The sequence below is a fragment of the Vitis riparia genome, chromosome 7 (assembly GCF_004353265.1).
Source record: "Vitis riparia cultivar Riparia Gloire de Montpellier isolate 1030 chromosome 7, EGFV_Vit.rip_1.0, whole genome shotgun sequence".
NCBI lineage: Eukaryota > Viridiplantae > Streptophyta > Magnoliopsida > Vitales > Vitaceae > Vitis > Vitis riparia.
This window is the reverse complement of record NC_048437.1, coordinates 27,830,970-27,844,390: the sequence shown is the minus strand read 5'-3', so window position 1 is coordinate 27,844,390 and position 13,421 is coordinate 27,830,970. Positions and strand designations below refer to the sequence as shown.

At 37.1% G+C, this 13,421-nt stretch overlaps 1 protein-coding gene across 1 annotated transcript; it reads right to left on the bottom strand.

Moving 5' to 3' along the window:
- Window positions 1-662: 662 nt before the first annotated feature.
- On the bottom strand, window positions 663-12,693 carry LOC117919282. The gene is made up of 14 exons (XM_034836422.1): window positions 12,153-12,693; window positions 11,129-11,201; window positions 10,898-11,028; window positions 10,363-10,758; window positions 8,847-10,201; window positions 8,163-8,614; window positions 6,099-8,074; window positions 5,846-6,003; window positions 4,610-4,770; window positions 3,258-3,418; window positions 1,977-2,820; window positions 1,712-1,873; window positions 1,481-1,602; window positions 663-933 (listed from the first exon to the last, which is right to left on the bottom strand). The coding sequence occupies exons 1-11, from the start codon at window positions 12,327-12,329 to the stop codon at window positions 2,626-2,628; spliced, it is 5,235 nt and encodes a 1,744-aa protein (XP_034692313.1). The 5' UTR covers window positions 12,330-12,693; the 3' UTR covers window positions 663-933; window positions 1,481-1,602; window positions 1,712-1,873; window positions 1,977-2,625.
- Between the last annotated feature and the right edge of the window lie 728 nt (window positions 12,694-13,421).

Below are 13,421 nucleotides of genomic sequence, written 5' to 3'. Positions count from 1 at the left end.
ATTATTTTTAGAGAATCCATTTTTAAAAGAATAAATAAAATTCTCCATGATTTAATAATGGAAAATCTTCAAATATATTTTTCTTTAAATTACACTAGTTTTGAATTTGTTTTAAATTCTCTAAAAGTTTTTATTAAGCAAATAAATTTTAAATCAAATTATACTTCATACATAAAATTTATTAATTTTCAAGAATAATTAAAAATTTAAACACTCATATAATTAATATAAAAAGTCATAAAAATCAATAACATTAAAAAGTTATAGACTAAAACTGATTTTAAATGACTTCGTTATTTTTTTCATGCATATATCATATATTTATAATTTTTTTTACTGAACAAATAAACTCAAAATTAAAAAAGACTTAATATATTAAATTTATTAATAAGCCTAATAATTTGTATAAAATTTAAATCAATACCAAGACTTTATAAACAAAATTAGTCTAGAACAACTCGAATCTCATTATTTTCCTTTTTTTTCACTAGAAAATATACTTCAAATTAAACCATGCTTAAAATACTAAAATTTGTAGAAACATTGTAAATATCTTCAAGTCTTATATCACATTGTTTTCCTTTTCTTCTTCGTTTTTTTTTTTTTTTAAATTTAAAAACAAGTCTGAACATGACCAAATGGGCTCTTAGAATACAACCACATTTAATAAAAACGATTTCAGAATTTTATTTTCAAGATTGATCAAATGTTTCTCCTGCTAATACATGTATATGATAGGCAAGGTCAGGGCGGGATCAAAATCTCATTGAGAATAGAATGTTGTAACAATTTCAAAAAATAGGGTTAAATAGAAAAAGGGGATTAGCAAAAAAGAAATGGAAAAAAAAAAAAAAAAAGAGTGAAAAATCCATCCAATCCATTTATTTACTAGCTGATGCTGATGCTGCCGCCATAGTCGTCCCATTACTCAACCTGAGACAAGAAAACCCTCCATCAGTTAGCACTTTCAAATCAGACTCCCAAATCTCCAAGTATGCCCTAACAAGATTTGATAATGTAGCCAAAAAACCCACAAAAAAAGATTGATTGTAGGATTCCCCAAGCAACAAAATACCAATTAAATTTCATAAGGAATGGGTTTTCTAGCTACATATTACACGATCAGGCCATTTAAAAATTAAAAAAAAAAAAGGCAACCCATTCCATATTCTTTGTAATTCCCAAATTTTTCTCAAATTTCAACTTTCAATAATCTATTTTTTACTTTTGGAATTTGGGTGCTAAGATGATGATGATGATGATTAATAAGGCTCTGGCTAGAGTTTGGAAACAAGGGGAAGAAAAAGGATGCTGAAAATTGCTTTTAAATGGATTCATTTCTCAAGCAATTAGCACAAGTTTCATTCCCTATGGCATCCATTCTGACATACAAATGGAAGTTTCAATTAAAATAGCTTAATTTTAATTAAAACTTGTACTATTGCTGTCTGAAGTTCAAACAAAGATGTGAAAAATGTACCTGTTAGATCCCCGCACCTACAAGGTTAAGGTGCAGTGTGACCCCTTGATAAAGAATTAAAACTTGTACTATTCCTGCCTTGAAGTTCAACTCAATCAAACGTATATGTACATTGCTGGCCACTGCCCAAAAGACGGGAGATATAAGAATAGTTAGTATGGGTTAATATTTAAACACACTTTGTTGCAAACATAAGCAAATTCTTCACAAGCATCTCAGGATTGAACAAACCTCAGGGAAGAATAAATCAGGCAGCCCCATCAGTGGTCAGCAAGCAGACTATAATCTCTTTTTAACTCTGTATTTTTTTTTTGTTAACTACATTCTACTTGTCTCTATCAACAACAAACGGTAAATTTCGGAACTGCAATAACAGAAGCCGTAGAAAACAACCTGCATATGTATAAATAATAGAATTAATAATCAGGAAGACAAAAAGATCAAAAGAAGGCATGCACAAAGATAAATAACGTAATGAAATGAAATGTGAGCATACCAGATACTTTACTTGGTGCTTGAACCAGAAAAGTTTGTGCAGTCTTCACTGGTAAAAGTGAGCTCGACGGATTCACGCAACTCTCATCCTCAAGTATCATCCCAAGAGATTTTAAAAATACAAAAAATAACTGGACAGCAGAACTTAAAACTCCCTCATGGAGGAAAGCCCAGAAGACAGCAAGCAAAGGGCATCAGTATTAACCTCCCCAAGCCGATCTAACTTTAGGCTTTTGGAATTCACATGAACTTTTTTCCCACTTCAGACACAATCCTGATGGCCATATATCCCGATTTCTCAACCAGCTCCCACTATTTTCAACAGAAGCCTTGCTAAAAAAGAATCATATTCCCCCAGTATCAATCAAAATATTGTCATTCCAAATGTTTGGCCCTTATCCAAACCAGAGAGCATCTGAATCCACAGAAAGAGTATACTGAAACAAAAAATCAACTTGTATTCTACACATGTACAGAGAGCACTGAGCTGGCAATGATCTGTCTCTTAACTGAAGTATCGTGTAGTGCAATTGAGAGATCCAGTTTGGCTTCTTTGTACCCACCATAGAGGCGCAATATCCAAGGAAACAAATCAAACCAAACCAAATATCATCTCAGGTTTGACATCATTTCTACTAGCGCAGGAGCTTTTAACGGCTAATGGCCTCCATGGCAAGCCGTACCAGACGTAGTAATCCCTCTACATCATGGAAGTTATAATCAAGAGCCTGTTTAATGGAAGAGATGCCTTCCTTGTGTTGAGTCTCTTCCAGGTTTGCATTAGCAGCTGCAAAAGCAAGCCGTGATTTCCTTGAAGCTTCCATTGCAGAATTTACATCATTTGCCTGTAAACAGTCATATTTTTTAGATTCCAACTCCTCAAAACAATCACATAAACATAGTTACAAAGAACAGAATATGCCTAACTACGGAGAAAAAAATTAACCCAACTATTTTATGGTTAACATGAAAACAATAAGCTTGATCTGCTTAATGAAAAAGCAGTGTTTCATACAACAAGTGACCCAATATAGGATGCTTTTTGCTTCTCAGGGACATGGGCAAGAAAAAAAAATGCATTTGATTTAAATGTTCAACTTCAACCTTCTTGATAACCCTAGATGGTCACCATTTTCTCCCACAGAAGACGAACATTGATTGAAGGCAATTTGTTCCAAAATGTGCAAAGCAAAGAACAAGATTAAAGCAATGCCTTCAAGCTGGATTATGAAGAAGATTACAAAACAGAAAGCAGTTCTCATTAAACTATAAATTTACTTACAAAATTGAGCAGCCGTACAAAGTTGGGACGGTTTCGGGCAGCTATAACATGGTTTCCAGCAACTTGAGGAGAACCAACACCCTTTGCAAAAGCAACCTTGTCCACCGCTACAGGGTGGTTTAAGTTATCAACATCAGATGCGGATGAAGAAGGAGACTCACCTAACCAAATTAAATAGAGGGATTACAATCAAGTCAACAACAGTGTAGCCAAAAGCATTCAGCTCATTTAACATCAGCACAAAGACACCATTTTCAGTGTAACACAGCATTGCATAGCTTGTGTATGCCACATGTTGGATTTTATAGAAAATTAATAGCCATAAATGATTGAATGCTTGCTAAGTAAACTGCATGATTAGCAAGTTTTAGCTAGTATAGCAAGATACTGTTGATGCTTTTGTGCACCCTTCTGTTAGATGCTGTTAAGATAATTGATCTTTACCTATTAAAGAAAATAGCAAGATACTATTCAAGAATCAGAGATCCTAGTGTTCACACTACTACAGCAGTCAATTATTAGGATTTTATTTTTATTATTATTATTTTAATTTTATTTTCTTGAGTTATAGTTTTAGCCTAACTAGGAGAATTTTCTTGGGTCCCAAAAACAGCCAATTAGGAATTTTACACAATTTCTGCTACTAAGAAGTTCTAGTTTTATTTGTTAAAACACAGAAAATCATGGACTGAATAAAGTCAAGTTAGTTTTACGAGTTGCTTGTCTAAGAAATCCTAGGGTTAGCTAAGTAGTCTCTCTCTGTTACTCCATCTAACCTTGTTCTTTTTCTCTTGTTTTTCTCTCAAACAATCTCCCTTTCACCTCCTGAATCTATTCTCCTTGCATTTTGACAGATCCCACCACCACCTCTGCAAGACAGCCTAGCCTGAGGCTTGGAAAGTCACCTTGCATCAACAGTTTTTCTTCTCCCTTCATAAACATGCCAAAATTCATATTTGACGTGAAAGCAAAGCAAGAAATCCGTGCCTTAACAGTTTCCCCATTCTCCATTAGTGAATAACTGGGGTGAAGTTCATATAAGTCCCACAAAACCAACATTTGGCATGACAATCTATACCATAAGCTGAAGTTCTGGAGAGAGAAAAATTCATCATTTGATCATTACCAGGATCTTAGTCAGATTTTGAACGGTTAAAAATGTCTTCAGCACTGGAATTTTTGTAGAACTACCATTAATACAGTTCAGATTTGAAATTTTTGAACAATATCACTAGGAGAATCAATAGAAGATTCAAGAATCACAATGCCACAAGCATGCATGTAGGTCAGAATTTCTGCAATCATGTATATGTTTGTATTCACCCCATATTCTGTGACTTTAATTGAATTACCTGGAGGAACCATTTGTAGAGCCGTCTGCAATTCATGTCGATCTCGGCTTGCACCATTATGGGAGGAATAGATAACCCTCATGTATGCCACCTCCACGCACTTGTAGGCTAGAGCAGCAGCAGCCATGTCTTTGTTTTTCTCATATTCATGAGCACAATACCTGCAAGTTTAAATTGGATTAGTAACAAGATATGGATATGGAACCATACAAGGTAATTCCAATTTCCACAAGAAGAAACCATCTATAAATGACTAGCCAATTCGTAGCATAGAAACAGTTGGGTATTGCCTACCAGCAGTTATCACATCAAGCCTTTAACCCATAAGTAGAAATAAACTTAAAGACAAGAAGGCAGAAAATAATAAGAAGGATAAATCGCCACAGAGGTCTCAGTACACAGACAAACAACCCCATATCCCAGAAACAATTTATTAATAATTTGTTCACAGTGCTGTGGAACATTACCATACTGAGAACCCAGTGAGTAAACCAGTTGGGGAAAAGCAACAAAGAGATGAATCAGATGAAAAGACTCATAATAAGTTTCACATGAGTCCCCAAGGGAAGAATAAGAACAAGAAAACAATCCGGTCAAATATATATCAGTACATTCCTGTAAACAGTAACAGAGGTAGTAATAACACTAATAATAGTAGTATTAGTAGCAGTAATAAGAGACTATGTATGCTATGCAAAAAGGCAAAACAATAAAGCCAAAAGATTAAAATTGTGGTTCCATGGAACCCAACATTTTAGCTTTGATGAAACTCATCAAAAAGGTTGCATGATAAAAACCAATTAAACTTGTTTAGCTGATGGTAAGTGATTCCACATAATATTTCTCCATTCATGGAGACAGAAATCCATGCCCCTGGTTAGATAATCCAGTGAAAAGGATGGGTTTTGATAGATTTGCAACCACTTAGGAATCATAAAGTAGGGAAGCTAAAAAATTTAGAGTCAAATTTGTGGAAAACCATGCAAGGTGGAATGGCATCAAGGTCTTTTAAGCCCAAAATTCCAGTTAAAATAAAGGCATACTTCTAGTGTCTGATTTGTACCTTTGGCTGTTCTATGGTGGTCATTAATAAAGTGCAAGCTCAACAAAATACCTTAAATAGGAGGATAACAAGTAAAAACTCCCAGTCCTTCAAAGCAAATCAGAATGTAAAAGCATGTCCTACAAAAAGGAAAAAAAAAAAGTGTCCTTCAAAGAGCTTTAGTTTCTACTTACTCGCATAACTTTGCAGTGCTACTGTACATTTGCATCGATTGAATCATCTCATGTTTAGCATTCTCACTGTTGCTGGATTCTAATAGAGAGGCTCCATGAAGAAACTTCAGGGCAGCCTGGAAATAAAACCCCATGCTCTCAAGATTCGAACCAGAATGCTGCCAAAGACAACAAAATTGTGCCAAGAGTTAGGATGAAAATAATAGCAAGATAACAACTAGCATCACACCAAGAGTAAAATGAATCTAAGAACCTTGAGTCGATCAGCCAGGTGTTTAAGATCCTTGGCTTCTTTCACAGCATTGGTAGCAGCCTGGCTAGACGAATCCCTTCTAACTGGACTTGGGGCATCAGGGTCCCGGATTCTGTGCCCATTAGGTGTGGGATGTCTAGAACTAGTGTGCAGAGATCCATTCTGGTTATCAGTCTTCCTAATCTGTTTTGATACCTTCAACGCCTCATCACCTTCAGAAGCATCAACTGACAAATTGTCTGCTCCATTTCCTTTGTGCGATCCTGGAGTTGGTCGGGAGCCATGAGCCAACATCTCATTTTGAGCTCCAGAGGGTGGTAATGGTAGTAACTTCCCTCTCCCAGAGACTATTTCCACTCTATCAGTTTTTTCAGAAAGGATCCTCTTTGAGGTCCTTTCACCATCACACTCCTGCAGCAGATCCTGTTTTGGAGTGGACATTTCATCCTGGCCACAGGTAGCCTCCACTTTAACATCATGACTATCATGCCCTCCAAATTTCGCATGATTATCCTTTTTACTAGTCTCAGTTGAAAATTTTCCAGTAGAATCTTTCTTACTAACAGGATTTTTCTCAACCCTATCAGATTTGCTCCCAAACTTCTCCTGAAACTTGTTTTTTGCATCCCTTGGTTTTTCTTCATAGGAAGGCATGTGATTCTGGGATTCATTAAAAGAATCAGAGATCTTGATCTTATCCTCATCACACGTAGATTTAAAACTTCGGTTCTTGTCCTTGGATCGTGAAGAGGACCCTTTTCCTGACTTCTTAGGACGAGACCCATTAGCACGGTAATGGTTGTTGTCTTTTCTCTCTTCATTGCGACCTCGATCTGAAGCCTGTGGTTCACTAGGATAACGAGGAACTTGGCCCAAGGTATCAGCTCCAGCATCCAGAAAATGGCGATTTGTGAATTCTGGAGAAGGGACAGGCTGAACTTGTGCTTTACTACCTGACAAGTGACTAAAATCCCTCTCTTGGAAATCAAGTACAGAGGAGTCCAGTGATCCACGATGAGTGACAGTGAAAATTTTGTTCTTCCTCATTGCTCCAGATCGCTCACTCCCACCATCATCTTCACCATCTGAGCATCTTCTTGGACTCATGGCAAAAAAACCAACATCCCGAGAATCATCTTTCCCCATGAGGTTTCGTCTCACAGATGTGTGCTTCTCTGGATTTGAAATCCTTAGTGGTGATGAAGAAACTGATTCCACTGGTGAACCTCTCACTTCCTGGAAGTTGGTTTTGGTTTTATGGGAGCCAGAAACCTTAGAAGAGCTTGAAGTAGCTGCCACAGCGACCGAAGGCTGTACAGAACCCAAATCCCTTTTCAAAGAATCCACACCATCCAAGCTCCGCTGAGACAGAACACTGCCAAGATCTTGACCCTGCTGCTGGGTCCTCATACTACTGACTTTTTTATCTGTTCTACCACTGGATTTACTTGCAATAAACTCTTTCCCCTCAGACTTAGATACCCTTGCTTTCTTTTCCTTTCTGTGGTCACTCTCGCTGAACTCCTCTTTTACAAAAGCTCCACTGTCCTCGAGATGATGTCCTGTGCTTGGGAGGGAACTGGAATAAATTTCAGTATCTTGACACTCCTTCACTTTCCTCTTTTTTGCAACAATATCTCTACTGTCATACTTTCCCACATTCAGTGACCCATCATCTGACGAAACCCGGACTTGTTCTTTTGGTTTTCTAAGAGTAACTTGTATGTTGTCCTTTGCTTCATACTTTGTGTCCTTAGAAGAAGTGCGTTCACTGTGTTTGAAATGATTGTTTGACACCACGTTAGCTGGCAAACCATTGCTTGAGCTCAGATGCACCTTTCCATTGGTTCCACCGTGATCAGATGTCCAATCCTCATCAGTAGAATGCATACCCTCTATCTTGATTTTCTTAGAGGCTCTAACACAATCTTGATCAGTTCCGCTTTTGTTTTTCATCTTTGAGTTCTTGGTATCACCTGTTGAGATGTAAAAGAAAAAGGCATTAGATATTTCCTAATTAGGAGTTCCACAAGCACAAGAAAATGTCAGGTTGAAAAACAATACCTCCATCAGAATAGCATTCAAGTGGTTTGTGCTTCTCTTTCTGCTTAACTCTCTGTTTCTCCAAAGCTAAGTCACTAGACTTGCTCAGATGCTGAAAATCAAGTTCATTCGCTAGAGGAGACTGGTTCACATCGTTTAAACTTCTGCTTTTAACAGATGTCTGCAGGTTCTTCCTCAGAGAGTTTGAAAACTGTGTGGGGCCATCATGGTTGGTTGCATTTGATATTTCCTTTGATCCATGCTTCCTCTTTCCACTACTAAGCATGGTATTGGAACCAAGGATTTGGTGATTTTGTTCGGGGTGCCCAATGCCAGCCAGGGTTACTCCTGATACAACACTATCAGCACGACTCTGCAGATTATGTTGACTCTCAGGAGCAGGGGCTTGGTAAAGTGCAATAAGAGCTTTTGTTGTCTCCTCTTCACTGATACTACAACGATTCATTCCAGGCCTAAACATGTTCAAACAGTGAAGAAATCAAGCATCTAACCGAGAGAGACATAGGAATACCAATTTTTAAAGTTCACTACAATTTATCTTTTTAACTATAGCTGATGTATTCACTTAGGTGGACCATCATGACTTACAAAACATATGATGTTATTTGATTGGGTATGCGAAACCATCATGCTATGAACTTCCACAAGTATCAAACATTAAAATGCCACTGGAAGGGAACTTACAGCCAACTAAGCATGCTACACAGCCACTTCTCAGGGAGGTGATCGGGATTTATACCAATTGGGAGCAGCCGCCATTTCTGACACTTGTCACAACAAACCCAATTTTCTTCTATAACTACAGGTGCTACTGCTGCAGGAGCTGCATTAGAATTTGGCCCATTTCCAGTTGGAGGAAGTGTATTTGTAGCTGCTTTTGGATACGCTCCTGATGTAGGTGGCTTCCAAATTTTCTTCCCACTTGATCTCTCCTTCAGTGCATTGTTTAATGCAGATGTGCTTTTTTCAACCATGTCAGATTCCTTCAACCTATCATCAGAAGGCATTTCCAATGAATCGATTCCATTCTCTTCCTGTTCTAAATTAATATCCCCAAAGAAATCTTTATATCTATCCTTCGGCTTTCCAAACTCCTTCCGCAATTTTGAGTCTTCCAATTCACTTTTTGGTGTATAATTGTCAACAAGGCTGCTTTTCTTATTCTTGTGGATCGACGAAGAACCAATCTTTCCAGAATTTGAAGAGCCAGCTTGGGTGCCATGATTTTGACTTCCCTTTGACTTCTTTTTTGCTCCAGAAGATGTGTGCTCCTTTCCAGAAGATAATTTCACACTATCTTGTTCATAAGGTGTGGCTTTCTGACCAGCCTTCAGCTTTGGAGGATCTATGAGTTCGGCGTTTAGCACTTTACCCTCTTTAGAGGCATTTGAGTCAGCTTTGATTGAATTATAAGTCTTTTCCCCTTTGCGATTGCCATCTTTCCTCAGGCAAACAGACACATCATTAAAAGAATTTGCCTTTTTATCTTCCCAAACCTTCAAAGATGAACTAACCTTTCCATTTGGCTTGTCAACCCAACCAACCTCCTGGTTGGCTATTGGCTCCAAGAGTTCCTCTTGCACAGTATCAGAGAACAATTTGTCCCTGACTACACCCTTGTTAGATTCCCTCAATATGTCAGATGCTCTACCAGTACCTTTGGTTGAGTCACCAAATGCATTTGATAAAAGTGGAAGCTTCAGTGCATTAGAAACTAGCTCTTCGCAAGCCAAAGCATCAAAGTCCATTTCCTTCTTCGGAATCACACCAACACCATTTTGACCTTCCTTGCTACTGCCATTCTTCATATCCACTGAAAAACTACTTTTCTCCACTGATTTTGTTTTTTTCTCTCCTGACACTTTTCCATCACTCCTTACAGAATCAGATCCAAACATGACCGAACTTTCTCGGCTGCTCTTGTGGACAGGCCCAGATTTGGTGTCCCTGAAAAGCCTTTCCTTTTCAGTCAAGTGAATTAGATCATCAGGAAGAGGTGATAGCAGCAGGTCCCCAAGCAATGGAAATGATGTCATGATCTGCACCAACAATAAAAGGAAAAAAAAAGGACTAAATAAATAAAATTAAAATTAAAAATTATTTTATAAAAAAAAAGGAAAAAGAAAAAAAGAAGTCTGATTTCTTCAGGTCCATTTGGAACAAAAAGTACGAGAGAAGAAGAGATCAAGGAGATTTTCACCTGAAGAATACTAGTAGGAGATTCATCTGGGCCATCTTGAGGGTCACGAGACAGCTCATCACTTTCTGATAGACTGTTTTCCAATGATGAAGATGGAGAGCCATCAAGACCAAGACCACTGTAAATTTCTGCATTTTTCCGTGCAGACAAGTTATCGGAACCCACTTTAATTCGAACTTTCAATGTTTTCTGATCTGGCTGATTTGCAGACTTATTTGCTGATTCCCTGGAAGTGAATTCCTCAGCACGAGTAGATGCAATGTATGCATCTCGTTTGACTGAATCACTCATAGATGTTGCCTTTAAAGCAGGCAGCGCTCCAGCACTAGCAGAAGTAGCTCCAAGCTTCACCGATGAAGGTGCACTTGAAGAAACGGCAGAGCTATGACGGCCACCCTGTATGGCATCATAATTCAAAGTGCTCAAGCAAGCTAGAAATTACCAAATCAAGCAAATTCCAGTCATAAATTTCATCCTATATATGGAAAGAATAAATAATATAAGCAAATTAAGCGCTGCATTTAAAAATATCTACCTCCACCAACAAATTATTTGGGGATCTGGGTGTGTTGCAGTTTTGAACCTTTGCTGGCGTCCTCGGCTGGGACCAAACAGGAGAACGCTGATAAGTAGGTAAAAATGAACCATACCCACCAAATTTTGCCCCTGCCAAAATGAATAAATCATCACTTTCACAGTCATAACTCCAGAACAATGTGGCTCTTCAAACTGTATAAGATCCTTATTTCTGTTGTCTTTGACTTACCCAAATTCTCTGCTGAGACGCCGCCTTCAAAATCCTTTTGAAAGTGCCCCAGAACATCTTGGAGTTTCTCATCCTTCAATGATTAAAGAAGAAGAGGAGGAATAAGGAGAAGCACCAGAAGTAACATGTAAACATAAGATATCCCACAAAAAATGAGGGGGAAAAGAGAAAAGAAAGAGTTGATAGCAAGAGGCATAACTTGAACATTGTAAGATGCGGAAGTAAGTATTTCAGGGATGAGATAGACAAGTGGAGATACTCAGAAATGCTATTCAGTAATATTCAGTTGCAGTTATTTGAGGAAACGATTACACTTCAACAACACATTTTCTTGAATCTCAACTTCCATGTTTAAAAGTTCCCAGCATGGTTTCTAAATAGTAGTATATAGATGTAGACTATCCTTACCCTTAAAAAATAACACCGTAGATTCCACAATACCTCTTCAACCACAATACCTCTTCAATGTACAAGGGCGGAAGGAAAGTCACATCAAATCACTAAAATCTAAAATATTCAAAACACCAACCACGCTGCACTAACAATTCACTGTATTAAAAAACCACAACCAAGAAATTTGCAAACAATTTATTCACACTGTAGCCATTTAATTTTTTTCCCTATGAAATTACCATTTTTCTTTGATTGGACAATTCTCTCAGGTTCTTTCCATTCTCTAAAATAAGTCCAAGCAATGTTCCAATCAAATTGAGAAAATCATATGGACATATATACATTTGTAAATGCAACAAAAGCCAACTACTGAACGCGGTTTCCTCACTTATCTTCTATTTCCTTCAAAATCCTTGAGATATGAATCAAACGATGGGTTAGTGTTCCTAAAAAAATCGAAGTGATGCTCACAATCCAATTGAATTTTATAGGTTGGATCTAAAACATATAATACAAGTCAACTAAAAAAAATTCAAGAAAGCAAAGACGTTCTTAATCAAAATTCGCAAGAAATTGAATCAAAATACAAAAAGATCAAACTTTTTCAAGTAAGGGCAATAGAAACCCTTACGATGTAAGAGAGAGCAACATCAGGGTCGATGCTCGCACCATCATCATCATCGCCATCCTTATAATAATAAGCCTCACCTTCTTCAAGCTCGGCAGTGTCTTCCATCTCTCTTCCAACACCAAACCCTAGCCCTAGCCCTAACCCCTTCCTCCCATCCCTACTCCCCACCGAAATCATCAAAAAAAAATCCCACCTTTCAAACCCTCATACCCACTCCAGCTCTCCACAATCCCACATCACAACCCAAGAATCCCTCCGACCCATTTCTCAGAATCCAAAACCCACCAAGGAATTTTCCTCAACCGATCGAGATCGGACCCAATCACAAACCCCGTGGATATCACCAACCCCCAATAACCAACCCAAGGTAATCAAATAATTCCAAATCAAACTATATACCCGGATGATCCGCAATCATGACCGTTGGATTTGAAGACCATTCGGAAAAGGATCCTTTGATGCGATCTCCAGAGCTGGGAATTGATTAGCAGAGAGACTGGTTTTGTTGTGGTGAAGCAGCCGCGTTTTCTCTTTCCTTTTCTTTTAATTTTGGAGAGAGAAATTTTATTTTATTTCTTCATTTTCTCTTATTTTATTTTATTTATTTATCCTGTTTTTGTTTTATTTATTTATTTGTTTATTTTATTATTATTATTATTTTAGTTTTCTAATCCACAACCCACATGGAAACATATCGATCCAAACGGAAGACAGAGCAAAAATATAATTTTGTATTTTTACAGTTTTGACCCCTGTATTTTCTGTTTTTTCTGTAATGGCAAGTTTTGAAAGTCAAGGCAATAGCCAACCTCACGCCCCTCTTCAACATGTGGAAGACACGTTTCATCTCTTGGGTGGCTATAAAGTGCTTTTCCATGGTCACTTCTTTGCTTGTTTGGTAAGGGGATTTTAAAATTTTTAAAATTATAGATGATCAAACCTTTTTAAATATGAGATTGATAATTTAATATTATTTCAAAAATTATAAATCTTTAATTTTCAAAAATGTTTTTAGAAAACATATTTTTAAATGTTCTATCAAGCATGTTTTTGTTTTTCTTTTCTCACAAACAATAAGAAAATGGTTTTTAAATTATTTACAAATAATTTATTGAAGTTTTGAATTTCAACCAATGAATAAAACCAAAGCAAAAAAAAATTGAAGTCTCTAGTAATGTTCGATTTTTTATTTTTTTTCACACTCATTTGTTTTTGTTTTTCCATTATTATTTGAAATATATTGTATCAGTTCATTAACGACTTAAAAGC